Consider the following 14,571-nt stretch of genomic DNA (forward strand, 5'->3'; position numbering starts at 1 on the left):
GACACCCCTGGAACTGCATCACATAGCACCTGCCTTCAGTCGGCTTCAGGCTTTCTGTCACACCCCTGCCATTAATTCATACAGCAGCTCAGCTGAAGAGCTGCAACACTGAGGTAGTGCCACAGGTTCTGGAACACCCAAATTTCCACTGCCATCTGGTACCAGCAGTCTCATTTTAAAAGAGCTAACTGTAACCTCTACTGGAAAACTCATTTCCACCTCCCCTGGTGAGACCAGGAGCCTTTGATCTTGAGGCTCCTCTGTTCCCATCTGGAAGCAAACAGTGCCTGGACCAACATGCACTACGACAATGCAATACGACAGCTGCGCCCCTGGACAGCCCAGGCTACCACTGAATGTATAAGGACAATTTTTTTCCAAATGGTCTAGTTTATAAAAATTTGCCATTTTCCATGTGTAAAATAACTGTTTCTCATTCATGTTCATATTTTAAAAACTAATACTAATATGTCATTATATTTTAAAAAATAACGATGTAACAGTTGAGGTATTTGAAGGCAGAGTCTCTCTATATAGACCAGACTGGCTCAAACTCACAAATGCACCTGGCTCTGCAGCGCTAGATTACAGGTGTGATGAAAGATGTGTGCCATCATGCCTGGTGGAAATCACCTCATTTAAGAGGATTTTCTATAGTGAATTTCTCAAGGACTGTTAACTGAAAATCAGACTAATTTTAACCTGAATTCATAGGAATGTATCCAACAAATTGGGGCATTATTCCTGTGGGTAAAAAGGACTCATTTTTTGAAACTCCATCCACTTTATAATCTTATTAAAAATTCATTACCCCTTTATAATAATTTTATATAAGTAAAGTGACTAAGGAACACATTTTAGGCTGCTCTCAAGTCAAGGTCAATTTAACCAAAGTCAAGAAGCCAAATTCTTCTGCTTGCTTTTTTAGCATTGCCGTATTTATTTTGTATAAGACGGAGAGGGCACCAACGAGCTCGCCACGGCACTCATGGGAAAGCCGGAGGACAACTTGCCGAGTCGGTTCTCTTCTTCTATCTCGTCATTCTAGAAACAAACTCTAGCTGGGCGTGGCAGTGAGCACCATTAAATCGGCAGAGCCGTCTGCTGGTCCCAGTTAGTCTCTGAGATAGTTCTTAAGCAGCTCAGACTGACCTTAAACTCACAGGCATGTGCCTCTATGCACAGACAGCATTTCTGGTTGTTAACTGGCTGACAATCAAATCACAATGATCTATCACCTCAGTGCTTTAGCTTTCTTACCTATATAACTCTGACATAATTGCAGTACAGTAACTACCAGGGTTAATTTAAGTAGACCTGGGTCCTCAGTTATTAGTCAAACATTCCTTTAAATGTTGCTGTGAAAGTGTTTTTTAGAGATGATTGACAACTAAAACAGTAGCCCTTGAATAAAGTTGATTAATCTCTAGTCCATAGGTGGGCCTCATCCAATCTTTTGAGGGCTATACGAACAAAGAATGAGTATTCTTGAAGAAAACCGTAACAGAAACGAGTCTGCAGTTGTTTATCGAGTGGACTCTGGACTCAAGACTCTTAGCTGGATTTGCATTTGTCAGCTTGCCCTACAAATCAGGACAATTGTCACTCCCACAATCACTTGAGGCAATCTCTTAAGATAAAGCCACTACTGTTTGGCTACAGAACCATGATCAATACTACATTCCATTCTGGAAAAGTCAGGTCGTTACTACAGCATATGTCCAATGTGGCACTATATTAAATACAAAACCAAGTAAGGACACAAAGACAGGAATAGACACCAAATAGTAAACACACACGTTAGAGATTGTCTCACCTTTATCACAAGAAAGACATCTTGGGAAGGATAAGTTATAGAAAAAATGGCTGATCTTGCCAGAGTGGTGATGGCAGCAGGAGGCACGTGTGGCCGTAACAACCCCTTCATCTGTTCTGAATTAAGGTCAAAATAAAAGTTCTCTGAAATCTGAAAAAAACATTCACACTTTCAATTTTTACATCAATACAAAATTTTTGACATGCACAAAATGATATATCTACAGTCTTAAAATATTACAGATAATAAAACATATTCTAAAACACTTTATTCAAATCCACAGTTGATTATATTTTTCACTGAGACCAATTTACATATTTACATCAAAGCCCAAAAAACTGTAGAAGCTACTTTGGAATATAACATGGGAAACATTTTCTGAGGAGTCATATCTCAAGTTCCTTAGTTAAAAGTGCAGTCAAGCAAGTTACCACAGAGATGACTGAATTTTAGAACTTTATGCTAATAACATCTAAGCAACTTCTATTTTACAAAGCTACAAGAGCAAGTTCTCCTAAAGAAGAACTGTCTATCACAGGTCACATGGTGGTACTGAGGGCACTTTCAAGTTTCTACTACAGAGTGAGCGAGCGTATTAAAGTAAGAAACTCGGTTTTCTCAGAGATGTGGCTGAGTGCTAGAGCCCAGGGTGGAATGCTCAGAGCCTGGGCTCCTCCCCAGCACCACAGAAAGAAGAGAGGAAGGGAAAAGGAGAGGAGAAAAAGAAACAAGAAGAAAGGCCGTCTGCTGCCTCGTGAAAACGCCGAAGTGTAACAGAACAGCACCATAAGGCTAGCCTTCCAGATGCGCCACCCAAACATATGTCAGCTAACAGCGGTTCCAAATGGCGTTAACACATTCAGCGGTCACCACGCTTCCATTCTTACACGCTGCTTTCAGCCAAACACCCTACCCTGCAGTAGTCTGTCTAGTCATAAAAGTTGCTTCTGCTATTTGCTTTGGGGACTTTTTCAACAAAACAACACCCAGATTTCAACTAAAGTATTTTCTATAAGAAGAAAATATTTAACTAGTCTGGAAAAGGTAAACTTCTATTTTTTTTCAATTAATAATGCTCAAGGGATCACTACTTATTTATCTTATAAAGCAAGCAGCATGTGAGCAGCTTTCTGAAACATATCATTATGACAGTAACGGCAATCAAATCCCAGAAACTTACCTTTTTCTTTTCCTTAACATCATATAAAGCCAAACTTGCAAAAATGGGCTCAATTTCAATCTCAAACCTTTATGGAAAAAAAAAAAAGGAGGATAAAGTGAGTTTAAAATGCATATGAAAGGCAGATCTGGAGCTAAGAAGATGGCTGATCAATTAAGACTATTGGCTACATAGAGAATCCACGTTCAGTTCTCAACACATACATCAGGCGGCAGCTAACAGCAACACTGTAACTCCAGCTCCAGGGGAGCTGGCTCCCTCTTCAGGATTCCACAGACATCTGTGCTCACACGTACATATCCACACATGGTCACAGAAGCAGCAGAGAGAGAGACAGAGACAGACAGACAGACAGACAGACAGACAGACAGACACACACACACACACACACACACACACACACACCCACTGGGAAGAAAGTCTGATTTCAAACGTTATTATTTCAATACCTTCCTCCCTGACATCTGGGCCTATCTGTAGCACCCCTTCTCCTAAGATATACTTTCCACACATATCTTTCATAGTTTCAAAACCAATACCTTTTCTGTATAACTCTCCTTATTTTTCCAGCAATAATTAATCCAAATTTCTTAAAAGTTTCACAGTTTTCTATTTTGTGGCAATAATCACTTTATACCCTATAATTAAGTTGCTTATTTAGGTGTGCTCACTTTGAAATAAAGTTTTAAAATATTTTCTGGGCTATAAATCAAATACACACACACACACACAAACATACAAATATTTAAAAGTACATTTATAATATTCGGAGAAAAGCAACAGCAGTACACAGAATCTGCAACCAGCAGTCTATGTGCTTAGACAAGCAACAGTGGAAATCACTCATCCAAGACCGAGGAAGTGGCAAGCAGGAGACAAGACAGGGGCGTGACAGAGACACAGAGGGATGAGCACTGCAGAGACTTCACTCGTCCTCCCTGTCACTTCCAGCTAATGCTTCTCTTAGCAAAACAACCAGATGCGAAGCACAAAGGGACTCTGGCGATCCTTAACTCATCAGCCACTAGAAACCTACTCTGTGTCCTCTTATACATGAGATGTGGCTGGGTGGTGACACTGCAATACATTTTTCCATATACGTTTTCTCATATTTATTAACCATATGACCAGCTTCTGTTGCAGTGAATCTCAGCCTTCCTAATGCTGAGACGCTTTAATCCAGTTCCTTATGTTGTGGTGAGCCCCTCCTCAACCATATTTTCGTTGCTACCTCATAACTGTAATTTTGCTACTGTTATGAATCATAATTATCTGTGTTATCTGATGATCTTAGGCAACCCCTGGAAAGGGTCATTAAACCCTCAATCCACAGGTTGAGAAACGCTACTCTACTGAATCATTTTGCTATTTATTGTTTGACTCTTAAAGAACTCATGTATGTATTCTGAATATCAATACACTGCCGAATGTGTTACTTATATTTTCTATCCCTCCTATGTGCTGTCTTAACACTTGTGTCATTGTATGGAAAACAGTTGTCCACTTTAGTGAACCAAAATGTACTGATGCAGGCCAATGCCGCGGTGCAGTGGTACAGAATGTGTCCAGCATGTGTGAGGTCCTAGGTTCAATCTCCAGGACCAGAAAGGAGAGGAGGGAGAAGAGAGGAAAGGGGAGGAAAGTAGAAAACCAAAGAGAAGGGGAAGAAAAGAAGGAAGTAGAAAGAAAGAAAGCAGAGAAAGAGAGGAAGAAAAATGGTGTGGGTTAGAGGTCATGCTTACTATGTTGTGTCAAAGAGTTTCTATACTTAAATATAGAAACTTTACAGTTTTTTCTTTCAGATTTGTCTCCTAATGATCTGTCGATATTTTTCTGCATAAATGTGAGGTAATGGTTAAGCTTCCTTTTCAGACACAGATGCGCACGTGTGTGCGCGCACGCACACACACACACACACACACACACACACACACACACACACACACAGGAGGGGGCAGCAGAGACAGACAAACAGGGACAGGGAATGATGAAAGTGTTCTAATATCCATTGATAAATTACACAGGCCTGTGACTACAACAAAATATACTGATTGTATAGTGGGCGAATTCACTAGAAAACTGTATACTGGGCATACATTAGATAAACTACATACTATGGAAGTTGTATCAAATAAAGCTGTTCTTTTTTAAAAAGTAGAAGTACCCCATATGCTCATTAACTGACAAACATTTTAAGAAGTAGCACCACTATTTAATGGAATATCATTTGGCCATACACAGTACGAACTTTGATATATGCTACAATATTGATGAGACATGAAAACACGCTATGTGAAGAAGCCACAACCAAAAACTCCCCACATAGTTTATAATCCTATTTACAAGGCAGAGCAGACAGATGAGCAGCAAGCCTGTGTCGGCAGAAGCTAGAGAAAAGGATGAAGAGGAGGTGAGTGTCCATACACACTGCTGTGGCAGAAAGGTGCCCGAAAATTCTTATGTGAAACCCATAACCTGAAAACTTATATTAAAGGTAAGGTCTGTTTAATGCAGAAATCACGGTTAAATAAAGTCCTACAGATGGGACACTAATCCAGCGAAACTGGAGTCCCTACAAAAGGAGGAAGGAGGCTGAGGAGCCAGACCCAGCCAGGCATAGAGGAACGTGTCTACAGTCTAAGTGCTGTGGAGGGAGAAACAGAAGAGGTGGTCTTGCTGAACAGAGAGCTCCAGGTTCAGTGAGAAACCCTCCCACAACAGCAAACTGAACGGTGCTGGAGAAATGGTTATGAGCACAGGCTGCTCTTGCAGGAGACCCAGGTTAAAATCCCAGCACCACATCTGTAACCCCAGCTCCAGCACATCTGTAACCCCAGCTCCAGCACCACATCTGCAATCCCAGCTCCAGCACCACATCTGTAACCCCAGCTCCAGCACCACATCTGTAACCCCAGCTCCAGCACCACATCTGTGACCCCAGCTCCAGCACCACATCTGTGACCCCAGCTCCAGCACCACATCTGTAACCCCAGCTCCAGCACCACATCTGTAACCCCAGCTCCAGCACCACATCTGTAACCCCAGCTCCAGCACCACATCTGTAATCCCAGCTCCAGCACCACATCTGTGACCCCAGCGCCAGGTGATCCAATGCCCTCCTCTGGCTTCCACGGACACTGCCTGTACATGGTGCACAGACACACATACAAGCAAAGCTCCTATATACATAAAATTCAATAAACTGTATTTTTAAGTGGATCGTAGAAGACACCCAGCATCAACCTCTGGCTCCCAAACATGTGCACACACAGAGAAACATACAGAAGACATCACAGACTTCTCTTGTGCACACACAGAGGAAAGACATGTAAGGACACGGGAAGAAATGAGCTCTTTACACCCACAAGGAAAAACATGCCAGAAACCAGACCACTGGCATCTTTATCTTTGATTTTCAGCCTCTAGAAGTAAGAAATAATTTCTATTATGTCAACAGTCTATGTGATAGTCTGATATAGTGGCCCAAGTAGATTAACACAGGTATGGGTAAGACATCTGCTCCAAAATTAGATAGAAATAATACTTGTGTAACACTATGAATATGTACTTCTAATTTGTACATTTTAAAAGCATAAGATTTGGAGCTAGGGGTGTAGCTCTGCCGGTAGTGTTTACCCAGCTTGTACAAAGCTATTTTCAACCCTCAGTCCTGCATAAACCAGCCTGGTGCACCCCAATAATCCCAGCACTGGGAAGGAGAAGGACTGGAAAATGCAAGGTCATCTTCAGATACACAGGACCTTCTAGACTGGAAAGATGAAACTCTATGTCAATTAAAATAAATAAATAAATAAGTAAATGAAAGTAAATAATTTTGTGGTATGCAATGTGTATCAAAATGGCTCCTATAAAGGACATTCAGTGTAATATAATATAGAGGTCCAGATATGTAGAAAATTCTATTCAATTTTTCTAATAGGTTTCTACACAAATTTAACTAAATGAATAAAGCTTTGGCTTCCAAAGAAAGAAAATTGTCCCATTTATACACAATGTAACCTATCTGGCTGAGTTCTTCTGTATAGAAAGAGCTACAAATACCAGCTTTTTCTGTAAGTTAAAACTAATTTACCTACTACACTGCCACCTTATCATAGGAAGAACAGGGTTTCTTTTTCAATTACTCACTGGGCAATATTGAGAACTTCTATTATTCCTCTTTAATTCACACTTCATTTGTAAAATAAAGAAAATACTGTCTTACAGAATGACTGCAGACACAGCAGGAAATAAGAGAAAACACAGGGTGAGGCAGAGCACAATGTGCAAGCTCCCCAAGGGCATGTGACATTCAACTGTCATCAAGAAAAAATGTGCCTCAAAACTTAGAGACTAAGACGAAACTAGCTCTTTAAAGAAAAAATATTTCTTGCTGGGCATAGCGGAATGCATCTTTAATCCCAGTACTCATGAGGTCGAGGATGTCTGAGGGCAGCCTGTTCTACACAGTGAGCTCTAGGACAGCCACTCAGTATAGGGCATAAACAGTGCTTCCTGAGCTTGCTTTGGCAACAAGCATGACAGAGCAACATTGCCTCTGGGCAAGGCCTTCCATGCTTTTTTTTTCTTTTTTTCTTTCTTTTCTTTACACTTTTTAAAATTAATTCATTCATTTTACATCTCATTATCCCATCCCTTGTATCCTCCCATTCCTCCCTCCCTCCCTCCCATTTTCCCCTTACTCCCCTCCCCTATGACTGTGACTGAGGGGGACCTCCTCCCCTTGTACATGCTCATAGGGTATCATGTCTCTTCTTGGTAGCCTGCTATCCTTCCTCTGAGTGCCACCAGGCCTCCCCATCCAGGGGACATGGTCAAATATGGGGCACCAGAGTTCATGTGAAAGTCAGTTCCCACTCTCCACTCAACTGTAGAAAATGTCCTGTCCATTGGCTAGATCTGGGTCGGGGTTCAATGTTTACTGCATGTACATTCCTTGGCTGGTGCCATAGTTTGAGCAGGACCCCTGGGCCCAGATCCGCCCGTCATAATGTTCTTCTTGTAGTTTCTAGGACCCTCTGGATCCTTCTATTTTCCCATTCTCCCATGTTTCACTCGCCTAAAATCCCAATAGGATGTCCTCCCCTCTGTCTCACTTTCCTGGTAAGTGAAGATTTTCATGGGACATGCCCCTTGGGCTAATGTCCAGATATAAGTGAGTATATACCATTTGACTCTTTCTGCTTCTGGGTTAACTCACTCATTATGATCATTTCTAGTTCAATCCATTTGTCCACAAATTTCAGAAATTCCTTGTTTTTAATAGCTGAGTAGTATTCCATAGTGTAAATGTACCACAGTTTCTTTATCTATTCTTCTACTGAGGGACACTTAGGCTGTTTCCAGGTTCTGGCAATTAACATTAAGGCCGCTATGAACATGGTTGAGCATATGTCCCTGTTGTGTGCTGGAGCTTCTTCTGGGTATATTCCAAGGAGTGGAATAGCTGGGTCTTGAGGAAGCCCATTCCCAGTTTTCTGAGATAGCACCAGATAGATTTCCAAAGTAGTTGTACAAGTTTGCATTCCCACCAACAATGAAGGAGTGTTCCTCTTTCTCCACATCCTCGCCAGCATTGGTGTCACTTGAGTTTTTTATCTTAGCCATTCTGATGGGTGTAAGATGGAATCTCAGAGTTGTTTTGATTCGCATTTCTTTGATTGAGCATTTCTTTAAGTGTTTCTCAGGGGCCTTCCATACTTTAACTTGGAGGTTAGTGAGCAAGGGAGTTTGAAAACCCTTTGTCTGTATACTTTATGCTTGTCTCCCAAGATGCTATTTCTAAGTGAAAATCATTTCCCGGGCTGGAGAGATGGTGTCTTTTCAGAGAGCAGCCAAGGACAAGGGTTCCCTTCCCAGCAGCCATGCTAGATGGCTCACAGTCGACTGTAACTCCAGTTCCAGGGGACCTAGTGTCCCCAGCACCGGTATATACATGCTCATAGACAGACCCAAAATAAAATAAGACATCTGGCTGGGATTCGGATCGGTGCATTGTTCAGCCCTCCAGAGAAGCTTCTTAAAGCAGTAGTAGCAATTAACACTGAGAACAATGGGGCGATGTGCGGCAAGGGAGGGACTTTGGAGCACTCAGCCTAAATGGACATCTTTATTAACCCCCTCCTCTCAAGCTCAAGGATCTATGCAGAGGAGAAGACAGAAAGGCTGTAAGAACCAGAGGTGGTAGATGACTCCACAGACAGCATCCTCCAGACACACCAGGAACACACACGGAGCTCACAGAGACTGTGACTCTATGCACAGATTTGTACAGGTTCAAGCCAGACAAAAATCCCAGCTCAGAGAAGGGGAAGTGAACCAAAGTCCCAACCCAACCCCAACAGAGAAGCTATTTACAGTCAAGATCTGCTAGGAAAGGAAAATCTGTTTTCTCCACAGGAGTCACTGGGTACATGGACCACACTCCAGGGCATGCCCTACTCAGGAGTAGCCAACCAACATAAAACAGACGCCATGTTTTGTATGTGCTTTCTGGTTTGGTTTGTTTGTTTTGATTTTCATTTTTGCTTTTTGAGAGATACAGAGAAAGGCAACAAAGAGCTATAGACAAAGTAAGGGAGAGAAAACATGAAGTTGGGTGGGAAGGGAAGGGGGGAAGATCTAGGAGGATGTGGAGGAAAGAAAGGAATAAGATCAAAGATATTTGAAAAAAATATTTTTTAAACATTTTATTCTTTGTGAATTTCACATCATGCACTCTAATCCCACTTACCTCCCATCCTTTTTTCCTCTACCCCTGCAGCCCCCCAAAAGAAAACAAAAAGTAACAAACAAGCAAGCAAACAAACAAATAAATAAATGTCTTGTCGTGGAAAACTGCAATGTCAACATGTCACACGGTACAAAAATGTAAAAACAATCAAACAACCAAACAACCAAAACCAAACCTAGCTTTTCCTTCCAAAGTGTTTAAAGTAAACGGCTGAGATCGTATGCCTGAGGGTTTCTCCATGGATGTGTGGAGAGACTGCCCTTTCCTTATCTTAACAGACAACTACAGAAGGAACAAAGGGTGACTCTAGAGTTTCTGGCAGGAAGCATGTATGTACTGTCACTCCGCTTATGTACTCAGGGTTCAGGAAAAAACATTAAGGTATACACCGAAAATTCATACAACCTAAAAATATAAATAAATGATTTTCTTTATTTTTAATTTTTAATTTTAATTTTATTAATTTATTCAGATTACAACTCAATTGTTATCCCATCAATAAATGATTTTCTTGAGAGAGAAATCTTACTACCTAGCCTAAGTGGCCTCACACTCATGTCCCTCGCCCACAGCCCACTGAATGCTGGGATTGCATTTGCAATATTACCCTGGTTGCCATCTCAGTTCTACAAGCCAAATAATATGAATACCATACTCCCTTACTTATGTGCATTTTCCTCTTTTCTGGATAGCTGTTTATAATGGATGTATTATGTGGAAAACATTAAATATAATTAAACATTTTTCTTAAGATCAAAATAAATATGTAAGATCTTTGAAAGATAATAATTTAAAAGGGAAAAACACTTTATAAGGACTCATACACAAGCATAAAGTCTAAAGTTTTGGTACACCATTAATCAAAACTTTAGCCCAGGTAATAGAAACAATACAATAAAAGAAATACTCACTTGAGTGACAAACATTTTACAAGAAGTCTTTGTCCAAAGTGCTCTTTGGGCACATCGGGAACACTGAGCCGTTCTATAGGTTCCTCCTACAGAGCGAGAAGTAACAGCAGAGTGAACAGCATATCTCAGGGTTCATTCCTTCCTTCATTTATGCTTTGTTCTGTTTTCAAAGATTTATTTATCCATTATTATGTATACAGTGCTCTGCTTGCATGTGCACGTGCAGGCCAGCAGAGGGCATCAGATCACATTATAGAGGGTAGTGAGCCACCATGTGGTCACTGGGAATTGAACTCAGCACCTCTGGAGGAGGCAGTCAGTGCCCTTCTGAGCCATCTCTCCAGCCCTCACGGTTTATTTTTAAGACTTTAAGCATCCTAATGCTCTCAGTCTTCAGTAAAACACAGGAAAGAATGCCACACTTGTCTATAAACAGAAGCCAAATACACATCCCAAATATATTTAGTCACAGATGTTCCTCATTGAAAGTAAATCCACTAGTATTGAAAGCATGTCTAACTCACAAGTCCCATGGCTGTCTGCTTCCAACGTCACTGTAATACCACATACAAAGCATATTCCCAAGAGATATGTCTTAATGGTCACCTACCAGCCTGCACACGGTAGGTAAGTGCTTTGCCACTGAGCTACATCCCTGGCCCATTTTACTTTAGCCTGTAATACGGTCTTACTACGGTAGCCCAAGTAGTCCTTAAACTTGTGATCCTCCTGCCTCAGCTTTCCAAGCAGCTGGGATGGCAGAAATGCACCTGGCCTCCTTTGCTTCTTTAAATACAAAGGCTTTACCTCATCTGGTGACGGATGCAAAGCAAACAGTTCTTTGTGCCGGTTTGATTTCCTTTGGTCATCATTCTGATGGTCTATTTCTTCATTTGGCGTTCGATCAAGTAAATTAGGAAGCAAGGCATCAGGAAGAGAATTTTTTAAGTCAAAGATACTGCAGGCCCAGCTACCCCTTGGAGTATCATCTATTGACATTGAACGTCTTTTAAGGTCATCCTGTCATGAAAAATATTAAATTATAAATATTAATATATTAATTAACTAAAAATACCGTCTTAAAGTCACTTAAGAATAAAAACATTACTTGTTCATCCTGGTAGCTGCTGCCATCCGGAACTTCATCAGATTCGAAGACCTGTCTGGGCAGTCCTTTCTGTCTTTCTTTCTGCTTATCCAATGTGTTAGGGTTAAATCCTGTTCCCAGTTTATGGTATCTATTCAAAATAAAATCAGTCTCTGAAAATCTTTCTCTCTGAGCATCATCATGCAATAATTATTTATATATAATAATTATTTCTTCACACAAACACAATTGGGATCTATCCTGGCAGTTCTGAGTGTGCTAAACCAGGATTGAACAACTGTCCTCCCAAAGCTCCTTTAATCCAAATAAAGAGCAGATTAGCTACTTCTAAAAGTAAATTCTATTTTTCTTGACCATTTTTTTAAATGAATTTAAGTCCCACAATTTTTATGAAATCCAACTTAATAACATTAAAAATTCTACTAGGTGATTTTTTAAAAAAAGATTTACTTATTTTCTTTTTATGTGGCCATGTATATGCCCTGTGCCTGTGATTCCTAGAAGAAGCCACAGAATAACTTCAAACTGGAGTTCCAGATGGTTGTGTTGTTGGGGCCAGGAGCCAAACCTGTGTCCTCTTCAGCAGCAGCAAGTGTTCTTAACCACTGAGCCATCACTCCAATTCCTCTACTTAGTATGTTAAATTATTATACTAAACAAGCAACTTACTTTCTAATCACAATTGCCCAATCTTCTGTGTAACTTCTTATACAATCTCTAACATGTGGATCCATTTCACTATTTAAAAAAAAACACAACAAAATATATTTATGATCTAAACAGAAAAATAGAACATACATAGATTTATTAGAAACATTTCCCAAATAGGTTCCAAGGGAAGAATACAGAAATGAATTTTGTAAAATTTTTGTTGTAGTTCTTTTTATACTAAGAAATACCATAAAAGTATGATTTAAGTAAAGTAATGAAAAATAGCCTTCCTGCAGTTACACTAAAACAAGGTAAAAGCCTCCTTACCTTTCTTCAGGCACAGCTGAAACAAGGGTCCTGCAGTCCCTAGGACTATATACAACTTCAATGTCATCTGGAGGGAATTCAACCAAATCCCTCAGAGGCCCAGAATCCACAGCTAAAGGGTGAGTGATGAGGTAATCTTCCAAATCCACAGGGTCGACTGCTTCAGTAAGGGGCACCTTAGAGAGGGTTGTGTGCAAGGAAGAGGTCAGTAAGAATCTGACAACTTGAAAAAAGAAACAGAAAGAAAGCCACATGTTTTTAACCTAGTTTTTTGCAAAATCTCTGCAGATGTGCAAACCCACTGAGAACCACCACACCCAGCCTCAAGCTCCCTTCTGATTTCTTCACACTCTTGACTTTCTCATGTAGAAAGTAATTCTTCCCGTAACTCTTACATTAAAAAAATAATAATAATTAGCAATCTTGTCACACCTTAGAGCACTCACTGGGATGATTATTACTAACTTTCGAATTTGTATTGCTGTTTCCATAAGCTGCCTTTGCTGTATTAATTGTTACTGGTGATTATTCTAACAAATACACACGAGCAGACTGTAGTAAGTAAAACAGTGATGCTCCCAGCACTCTCCACAACCTGACCCACGGCCCCGTGCGCTCATGCACACGGAAATGAAGTTTAAGTCTTTGCAGGTGTGTTAAACAGCCTAAGACTGAGACATTGCCCTGCATGTCCATTTAAGGAGACAATAGGTAATCTGGGTGGGACACACTGAGGAGGAAGCCCTATGAGACGGAGCAAGACAACATTTGAAGATTAAGTGCTGCAGCCTCAGATAAAGAAATGCCACCAGAACAAGGAAGAGGTAAGGCCTGACATTCTCCTAGAAGTACTGCAGGGCTATGAGCCTGCCAAACAGTTACTTCAGTTACGTTCTGTTGACTTCAGAAACTGTCTCCAGTAATGACAGAGTGACTTCCACTGTTTTGAGACACTAGTTTACAGTTGTTTGTAATTGTTTAATAATAGCCAGAGAATAGTTAATACTCAGACCCTACTTAAATTATTTATCATTAATAATAAAACATTCATTGCATTTTACTCAGCCTAGAAATACACTTTTTAAAGATCTTTAAATTGTTCACATGTACGTGCACATGTGCAAGCGCATGCCTGTGCAGTTGCCCATGCATGCCACAAGAGGAAGTAAGACCCCCTGGAGCTGGAGAGGGTTCTGCAGGAGCGTGCCCCCTCCTGCCTGCTGACCCACGTCCTCAGCCCTGAAAGTATATGTTTTAGTAAGATATCATACTTCTCAAATTCAAGAATGAAAAAATTATTCAGGCAAAACTGTGAAGGATATATTATAAATGTGCAGTTTATAGAGCAGTAAAAATAGCAATATGTTATTTCTTAAGATGTTCAGTGGGGTGAGGGAAGCAGAGATGGCTTAAAGGCTAAGAGCACTGGCTAGATTCCCAGCACCCATATTGTAGCTCACAACCACCTGTAACTCCAAGCAATTCTAGGGTATCTGATGCCGTCTTCTGGCCTCAGAGGACAAGTGGTGCACAGACATATGCAGACAAAATTCCATATACATAAAACAAACTCAGCAGGACATGGTGGTAAATGCCTTTAATCCCAGCACTTGGAAGGCAAAGTAAGTGAATCACTGTGAGTGACTCTCCATAGCAAGTCCCAGGACAGCCAGAATTACATAGTAGATTCCATTTTAAAAAATCAAAATAATGGGCTGGGTGTGGTGGTGCATGCCTTTAATCCCAGCCACAGAAACAAAGAAAAATAAGTAATATAATGGAAATAACAATTTTCAAGTTGGTGAATGGAAGACCGATTGACTC

General features: G+C 40.7%; 1 protein-coding gene across 6 annotated transcripts in view; it reads right to left on the reverse strand.

Moving 5' to 3' along the window:
• Nucleotides 1–14,571, reverse strand: part of DOCK7 (dedicator of cytokinesis 7) — a 185,207-nt gene that overhangs the window by 140,195 nt on the left and 30,441 nt on the right. For all 6 annotated transcript variants that reach the window (XM_084777076.1, XM_084777074.1, XM_084777075.1 and 3 more), the window contains exons 3-9: nucleotides 12,748–12,923; nucleotides 12,439–12,507; nucleotides 11,770–11,899; nucleotides 11,469–11,681; nucleotides 10,662–10,747; nucleotides 2,997–3,063; nucleotides 1,817–1,966 (exon numbers count right to left, since the gene is read on the reverse strand). In XM_084777076.1, coding sequence (XP_084633202.1) covers nucleotides 1,817–1,966; nucleotides 2,997–3,063; nucleotides 10,662–10,747; nucleotides 11,469–11,681; nucleotides 11,770–11,899; nucleotides 12,439–12,507; nucleotides 12,748–12,923 — 891 coding nt within the window. The remainder of the gene's footprint in view (nucleotides 1–1,816; nucleotides 1,967–2,996; nucleotides 3,064–10,661; nucleotides 10,748–11,468; nucleotides 11,682–11,769; nucleotides 11,900–12,438; nucleotides 12,508–12,747; nucleotides 12,924–14,571) is intronic.

This window comes from Acomys minous (assembly GCF_964271855.1).
Source record: "Acomys minous genome assembly, chromosome: 1".
In the NCBI taxonomy this organism is placed as follows: Eukaryota; Metazoa; Chordata; class Mammalia; order Rodentia; family Muridae; genus Acomys; species Acomys minous.